The sequence below is a fragment of the Silene latifolia genome, chromosome 3 (assembly GCF_048544455.1).
Source record: "Silene latifolia isolate original U9 population chromosome 3, ASM4854445v1, whole genome shotgun sequence".
Taxonomy (NCBI): domain Eukaryota; kingdom Viridiplantae; phylum Streptophyta; class Magnoliopsida; order Caryophyllales; family Caryophyllaceae; genus Silene; species Silene latifolia.
Window position 1 is genome coordinate 103,178,332 of NC_133528.1, and position 9,171 is coordinate 103,187,502.

At 36.0% G+C, this 9,171-nt stretch overlaps 1 protein-coding gene across 1 annotated transcript; it reads right to left on the minus strand.

Moving 5' to 3' along the window:
- Nucleotides 1–3,922: 3,922 nt before the first annotated feature.
- LOC141649413 (uncharacterized) lies at nt 3,923–4,729 on the minus strand. Its single transcript, XM_074458105.1, has one exon. The coding sequence runs from the start codon at nt 4,727–4,729 to the stop codon at nt 3,923–3,925; it is 807 nt and encodes a 268-aa protein (XP_074314206.1).
- Nucleotides 4,730–9,171: the final 4,442 nt, after the last annotated feature.

A 9,171-nucleotide genomic window follows, 5' to 3' on the forward strand; every position in this document is an offset into this window, starting at 1 on the left:
CCACATTGAAACAAATTATATAGTAAAAACAAAAACAAAAACAACAATAAAAGCTTTTAAAAAATAGATATAATAGCAAAAAAAAAAAAAAGAGAGGAAACGAAAAACATATAATGCTTACCCAATTCGTAGGTCATGATCGTGCAGAAAACAGTAATCAAGTACAGTCTTCCTCCGCATTAAAATAGGAGCAAAAAGCTCCTTGTACTCGCACAAAAAAACAGACACTACAACTACATCATGATCGGGTGATTCACAATCTAAATCACACTCTATACCACAATTCCCAAAAAATGTATGCTCAGGCATAACGTCTGAATGCAGCAGGTAAGCATTTATAACAGAACTATCATGCATTCTAGCCCCAACAAAAGCCTCGTTGACAACTTTGTTAACAACGTCATCCACACTACTCAAGTGCACAGCTTCATTCTCAACATCAATATTATCAATGCCGTCATTAGTTGGCACCTCCTCATTCGGTTTCTCAACCGCTACATCAGGGATCTTATTTTTACCTTTCTCCTGAGAATAAACCACCTTATATTTTTCTGGATCAAACGCTAAACCCCCATTCATTTCATCTTCCCCCTTTTCATGCTCCTTGCAAAAACTTTCATACAAGGCAGTTTACTTCCCGCCTGTTTAATTTCCTCAGCTTTTTCACAAATAAAACTGAAATATTTAGTGAACAAAGAATCATCATCACTAATGAAAGCAGGAGTCAAAGAAACTGAAGTGGCTGTAGAAGAATCTTCAGCTGTTGAAGAACCACACTCCTTTCGCATTGCTTTCTTCTGTTGCGTGTACAAATGGAGAAATATCTCAACATCCCTCTTCATCATCAAAAGATGTTCTTGGAAAACCTAAGAAAAACAAAAAGAATGAAAGAATAATTAGACTAAGTCTTTACAATAATTATACTAAGTCTTTACAATAATTGAAAAAAATAACTGCTACAAAGTTTTAAAATAACTACACTACACCTTCACAATAACTACAAAAATACCAATCGTTGGTTGACGCAGTGGTAGCATGGGGCTGCGCTTGGTAGGGAGGTCTGCGGATCGATCCCCCACAACTGTGATTGGGAGGGGTTTAAATACCGTAATCCTTGGACACGCCCCGAAATCCGGAATAGTCGGCCCAATGTGGTTCGGATTACCGGATGGTTTAGACCAAAAAAACAATAACTACAAAAATGATGGGAAGAATGATTGGAACTTACATCAGCAGCCTTTGCTCGAATAACATCATCAATATCAAAACAGTCAGGCAGTTCCAGATACTTTTTCCCAGGTCCAGATACTTTTTCCACATACCTCAGCAGCTTTTGCTTCTCATAAGCGTTTGCAGACAGGATAGACACCATTGACATATTCCCCATTCCCTAACGAACCAGAATTGAGCTCTAAAGTACCCCTACTAATAAAAGACTTCTCATCCCAGTGCTTGATAAGAGGAGTCGTAGTATGCCACCATAACAACAAGTATGCAACCACGCAAAGTAGACGACCCAGTTCTACACCGCTCAACACCTTCGACTAATTTATCAAACACATACCCACACCAATCCAAATGGTGGATACGTGAAACATCTTGCACCGCTTTAAGAATTGAAAAGTCAATTCCATAATTTGAAGGGGGAGCAAGGACAATGGACATAGCATAAAGCACAAACAGCCTCCGAAATTCATCTCCCCCATTATCCCCCATAGCAGTAATTGCATTATAAACAGCAGGGATTGTAACATAATTTGTCCCTTCTACATTAAATTTCTTCCGGAACTCAGCTTTCAACGTTTCTTGTGAAGACAATAAACTATGTCCAGTTTAAACAACCTCAACCTTATCACCACCATTTGGCAATCCAAAAACATCATACACATCATCTTTTGACAGAAAAAATTTGACATCTCTTGCTTGAAAAATATGAACAGTTGCATTAAAGTGTTTTATAAACAATAGTATAACACCCAATGGCAAACTATTCACTTTAAAATCAAGCAAACCACCAAATCCGATCTCAATGACAGCCTTTCGCTGATTTGGACCAAGTTGTTTTACCAGATTAACCAAACCATTACTGAGCAGCACTGAAATGGAAAATCAAGCAAAATATAAAAAGAGTGATACATCAAAACAAAGGAGAAATAAACAGAAACTCATAACAGGGGGCAGGACACATATACTCACATATTCAATCTTGGAGTTCGGGAACCTTCATCGAGCTTCTTTTTTGGAAAATTTACTTTTGAGCGTTTCAAATCAGCTTTATTACCATCTTCAGGCTCCCTATTACGTTTAGGACCCATTTGTTTTTATCACTGAGCAACAGAATACAAAATTATCAGAATAAACACAAAAAATATGATCACAACTAATACAATAACTGAGTTTTAATAATACAATAATCAGGATACAGTAATACAATAACTGGACTTGACTAAAATGATAACTAAATAATACTACGTATAGATTAATTAAATTACTATATTACAATAACTATCCCAATACATTACAATAATAAATATCACTATATTACAATAACAACATCAATATATTACAATAACAAACTTTTCATATTAAAATAACTGGACTGACTAAAAGCTGACTTTAAAACACTAACCAAAGATCAATAACTAAAATAATACTCATTACAATAACTGATTTTCTAAATTACAATAACTACCACAAATACATTACAATAACAACATCAATATATTACAATAACAAAAATAATTCCAAACACGCACACATTATGTTCATTAGAATGTACAGGAATTCACGACAAAAAGAAACACCTCAACAAAAGATACAAAAATGAAAAAAATGAATTACGAAACCCTAAATTATGCGAAAACAATGAAAAAATTTAATTTAACAACAAAAACACAACAAATTAAACTATAAAAATGAAGAATAAACACAGAAAACACAAGAAAATCAAGTAGAAAACAAGAAGAGGACAAATGCAAAATCAGCGAAAAAATTTAGTTCAGTTCATTGATTACCTGTTGAGAAGCACGAACGAATTGAGAACAACGATTAATGAGAGAAAACGACGATAATGAAGTAGAAGGACGAACAAATTGAGCACAATAGCTGACAACAGCGAAGATGAAGAACAACGAACGAAAATGGAGAACACAGTTGAATTTTGAGAGGCAAAATATGAGAGAGAGAGAGAGAGAGAGAGAGAGAGAGAGAGAGAGAGAGAGAGAGAGAGAGAGAGAGAGAGAGAGTAGAAACTGACGAGAAAATGGGGGAAAAAAAGAAGTTCAACTGTCAAAAATTTGGTTTATATATGAGATGTAAAATTAAATCTCAGCCACATATCTTATGTTAGATGAATGGTCCAGATTTAGAGGGGTAACTCACCAAAAGTACCCTAACTCATTTGATCCTATTTATATATATATATATATATATATATATATATATATATATATATATATATATATATATATAGGAATGAGATCATGTGAGTATACACTATCTTTTTGAGGATTGAGGATTTCATTACAATATCACAAAGTTGTTCATTACAATATCACAAAGGTTATTCGAAACAATATCACACTAAAAAAAAAAGGTTGTGCGAAAAAAAAAAAAAAAAAAAAATTTTGTTTTTTCAAAAATTTTTTTTTTTTGGACAAGTCTAATTTTTCCGTGATATTGTATTGAAGAACCAGTGATATTGTATTCACTAATCCTCAATCTTCAAATATTTAGGAGTTCTCACCGGATCCCGACTCTCTCTCTCTATATATATATATATATATATATATATATATATATATATATATATATATATATATATATATATATATATATCTCAAATGAACTTCCCCAATTACAAAGAGAGCATATGGAAAAATCGAACCAAAACAACAACAACATTATCAGACAAAGCGAGCTATCAATAGAAACCCAGACAATCCCGAATTTCCATTTCACTCATACCATCCTTACTCATACACCTCCGTCGGATTTGCAGCTGGACCATCTTCTTCATCCGCTCCACAACCACTGGAGGCCTCAACACATTTAGCTCAATCCTCGCATGATTCCGTTGAGCCCAGATTAGATATCTGTAAGTCGTCAAAATCATAGCTAGTGCTTTCCATTTCAAACTATTTCGATTTGTAGCCAGTAGTTCATTGAAGGTAGGCATTGGTCGTCCAATCCAATCCTCAACACAATTCTGGACTTTGCTGCTAAACTCACACTCAGTGAACAGATGAGGAATAGTTTCAGTCTGAGTATCACACAAAATACACCTGTCATCCTGACAGAAACCATAAGCATAGAGTTTCGATTTGATGTTAATACCTTCTTGCATAATGAGCCATGATATGAATGAAGTTTTAGGAATATTCCAGTCATTCCATATAATTGTAGTCCATTGTTGTTTCGTATAATTCCCCATAAGCCAATCATAGCCATTACCAATCGTGTAGCCTTTCTGGTGAGGAGTCCAAACATTATCAATGAAACCATCCTTAATCTTCTCCTTCACCTTACAAATACTCTTCCAAGTCCAAGTAGAATCATTTCTTTGGTGTATAGTCATGCCGGGAAGACCCTTTGAGGTAGACACTTTGTCAACCCATTTGATCCATAATCTATCGGACTTCGTGTAAATCCAGCTAACTTGACTTTCCAATGAAGCTATATTCCGGACACTAGCTTTCTTAATGCCTAATCCTCCTGCAGCTTTAGGCATAGTGACTCTATCCCAACCCACCAATGGGACTCTGTGATATTCAGTAGTACTATCCCACAGGTAATTTCTACATATAGCCTCAACTTATATATATATATATATATATATATATATATATATATATATATATATATATATATATATATATTCGGGATCCTGTGACTCTGTGAGAACTATCAAGATAATGAGAACTGTGAGAACCATTCACAGCCCTTGAATCAAATGTAGAATGGACGGCGAGATTAACTCATCTAACTTGAAAAATCTCGCAAAACTAACCCAATCCCCACCGAAACCATTCTAATTACCTCATTTTACCAAAACCTATTCTCACTCATCTTTTTTTCTCTCTCTACCATTATCACCGTTTCTCTCCTTCATTTCCAACCACGACCAGCGCCCCACCACTGTCAGCTGCCTACGGCGACATGAATTGGCGGCGAGACGACCACTCCTGCCCAAGAAGAGTTGCTCTTGCTGAATTGTTCCTAATTTAGCTAATTATTTCCCCCAGATTTTACCTAATTCAAAGAAATCGAACCCTAATTCGTCATCTTGTTATTACTTTTCATCTTCAACCTTTGAAAATCCTTCATTTCGCTTAGTCGATCATACAACTGTCTTTACGGTTCCAATATTGTCGAATTTTTGTTTGTGAATTTTTCAGGTAGTAGCTCAAAAATGAATCCTGCGGAAATCATCGAGAAAGACTCATTGTTTTTGGTAAAGAACTTCTCCTTATATTTGTGAACACGGGCCACACCGCGGCACGCACGGAAGCGCTTGAAATAAGCGTGCATTTGTGGAGTCGCCACCAACGTTTATGGGAAATTGGAACCGTTCGAATACCTCGTGCCATGTCAAGACACAAAGTAGTGACATGAACACTAAGAACTCGTTACCCTTAGCATTCTATGTCTAGAATGACTCTCGTGGATGCCAATGAACACGGATGTTCACAGAGATCTGGAGTAAGGGGTAAGGGTACGTATTAGGAAGTCCTTTTACTGAACACCTAATCCCGCCCGTCTCGATAGAGGCCTCTACTAATGATTAGGGAAGTTATTCATATTGGATATGTTGTCGATTATATGCATGCAATGCAACATCCACAGGTTAATCCTAACATGTGAGATTAACTATGTCGGTGAACATGTAATTAGCAAACAATTATGTCGAATTGGGGTTTAGAACTAAGTACATTGTGAAAAACAAGTAAATAAATCATACATAAAATAAATACGATAAATAAAATAACGGTAATTGAAATTACAATAAATTACAATGATTAATTGATTTACGTCAAAAATACATTCAAAACGGAAATTTGGAAAAGAAAAGAAAATAAAAAGGGTTAGAAATTAAAGAGACTAAATAAGATAGATTAGGAGTGATATTACAATTATTATTCAATTAAACACGTAATTAAAGACTAGATCAAAGCGAGAATGGAAGTTCAGGGACAGAACTCAACTCAGAACAGGCGCAGCATCTGCTGCGTCCTCTGGAAGAGGCGCAGCTATTCCTGCGTCTGTTCTTGAGTTGAGCTGGCTGTGAAGTCAGAATTGCGGGTAGTTAACATTCTTTGGTATTTTTTACGATTGATTATCAATATTAGACTCAAGTGAAGGTGATTTAGCAGGTTTATTACATATGGAACCGTCATAAACACGAATTAAAACGATTAAAACGGGTTAGAAACGAATTAAAAAGAAATGAAACGAATTAGGTTTAACTATGAAGACGGAGCGAACTTTGAAAGAAATTGATAAACTGAAGAATAAACAACAGAAATATGAACAAAGGACAAATTCCAGAGACTTGATATAGACAAATTGAGCCTCTAAAATCCGGGTTTGATTTAATGACGAAAACCCGCAAATATTTGATTATAAGGTATTTAAGTCGAAAATAACGTGATAATTGAAAAGAATGATTAAAACATGGTCTCTATTTATACTAAAATAAATAATGGAGACCATCTGTAAACAGTGAAAAACAATGGAGACCAAAGGTCTCTATTTATACTAAAATATGTGAAGAGTTATGGAATGGCCCAAACTTTGGAAACAAATAACGGAAAAATTCTGTAAACAGCGAAAACAGGCTAGAGAAGAGGCGCAGCAGCTACTGCGATCCTTCCAAGAGGCGCAACATCTGCTGCGTCATTTCCCCAGAGGTTTTCTCATGCGGAAGAAAGATTTCCGCTTTTCTATTATGGAATTGCGGTAGATCTATACTTCCTTATTACTTAAAATATGATATACGGGATATATTTTACCAAAAGATATAAAATTGAATTATGGAACAGATATTTTGAATATTCTAGAGCATTCCGACTCGGCATTTTAAACGGTTTCTTAGAAAATGAAGCGGTTTTTTGACCCGGACTGCAAATGAACTCTAATTACTGTCAAAACGATCGTATCGGTGCGTATATGACGACTAAGGGGTAGACAAAAGTATTTTGGCTATCACTTGACGATAAAATTACGAACTGTCATAAATCGTTCTGTGTACCAAACATGCAGCCCAATCATCACTGGGTGTTTGGCGGAAGGTGTAGAAATGAGGTATCTACAGAGCCCCCAGTTTGACTGAGGCTTGGACAAGGCAAATCTCAAAGTATAGCCATCAGGTCAATCGAAGATTATAACCCGACGACTATGGCGACGCGAGGTGGTTCAAGGGGTCTGAACCAAGGACCTGTCGTCGGGATGGTCGGCTTTACTCACTTGGAGCTTTACATTTCGGTTACTTGTCGTTAGGAGCACCTAGACCAAAACAATATTTATTACTTCACAAACAACTCTACTATTAGTAAAGAGGCAAGTAAAGGTCGGATCCCAAGGAACGGGTATTGATGTAGGATTTTCGATTGCAAGTAGCGGTGTCTAGGGGTGTCACGATTTGGGGTTGAGATGAGAAGATCACTAATCTAAATAGCAATAAAAGTAAACAAGTAAGATGATTAAAATGAGATGTAAACAATTGATTAAAAGCACTAGGGTGTCATGGGGTCATAGGGGATTCATGGGAATTGATTATACAAACATATTCTCAAATTATAAGCAAGCAATTATTGTTGTGATGGATCGAGTTGGTTTATATCTTACAATCCTAGGAAGGTTTGGGTCCCGGAACGATCGATTAGATTGTACAACACCTACAAGTCGACTTAATCCTCCCTACTCAACTATATGCATGGTCTAATGAGACTCGAGTTGGTTTATATCTTACAAGTCTCATTGAAAAGGTAAGCGATGGGTAAAAAATGCAAGGATTCATAGGCTTGCATTTTATCAAACATAACATGTGCATAAGTTGAGATCACAACAAGCAAGCAAATAAACTATGAAAACATATTAAATTAAGCATGAATCATTCCCCATGTTGGTTTTCCCTAATTACCCATTAACCCTGGTTAAGGAAACTACTCACTCATTATCAAGTTTAACATGTTAACAAGGTTGTCAATCACATTAACAAAGCAAAACATGATGAATAAATGAAGATGGTTAACAATAATTAAAAAGGGATTAAGAGGATTATACATATTAATGATTCCAAAATAAAGCAAAGAATAATAGAAGTACCTGATGATTGATTGGAAGGTTGTCAATCTCCCAATAATAACCCAAATAATCTTCAATTACCCAAAGTAAAAGATGACAAAAGAGAAATTAAGGAAATGAGATTTGTATTAAGACTTGATTAGAAGTTGATTACAAGATTAAGAAGAGATTAGAATGATATAAACTACACTAAGGATTGATAAGAAGAACATGATTATCTAATTAGACTAATGAGGTATTTATAGTGGGGATTAGGTACACAAATTAGGGTTTACTAAGGGCTTAATTGAAGATTCAGTCCTTGAGGAATCGCTCCTCTCTGAAAATATGTGAGTCTCCTTTTTGCCGGTCTTTCATAAATATGCGCATCTTTCATGGAGGGAAGAAAAGGACGTATGAGACTGTAAGGGAATCTGAACATCTAAGGTGTCGGGACGGGCGGATTTCCTGGTGGCTGGACGGGCGGATTGTTTGTTGGATGAACGGATTGTGGAGTGTTTGGACGGGCGTCCCTTCTGCAAAGACGCTCGGATTCCTCACGTCTTGGACGGGCGTCTTCTTGGTTGGACGGGCGGATTGTGTCACAACTTCCTTTTTCTTCTTTTCTTCTTCCAATAATCCTCCGGGATTTAGTCGGGGATGCAAGGATTTCTTCATCATTGCCCATCTACTACAATATGTACAAAGGCCTTCTAGTCTTGTCTTCTCTTTGATGCTTGGTCATTAGATTCGATCAATTTAGCTGCATTTTGCCATGAAAATGCAAGGTTTGCACTCCTCTCCTATCAAGGGAACAAAACCTCAAAGAATATGCAAAATAAAGGACTAAAGATAGTAAATGACCCAAATATGCACTTAAAAGCATAG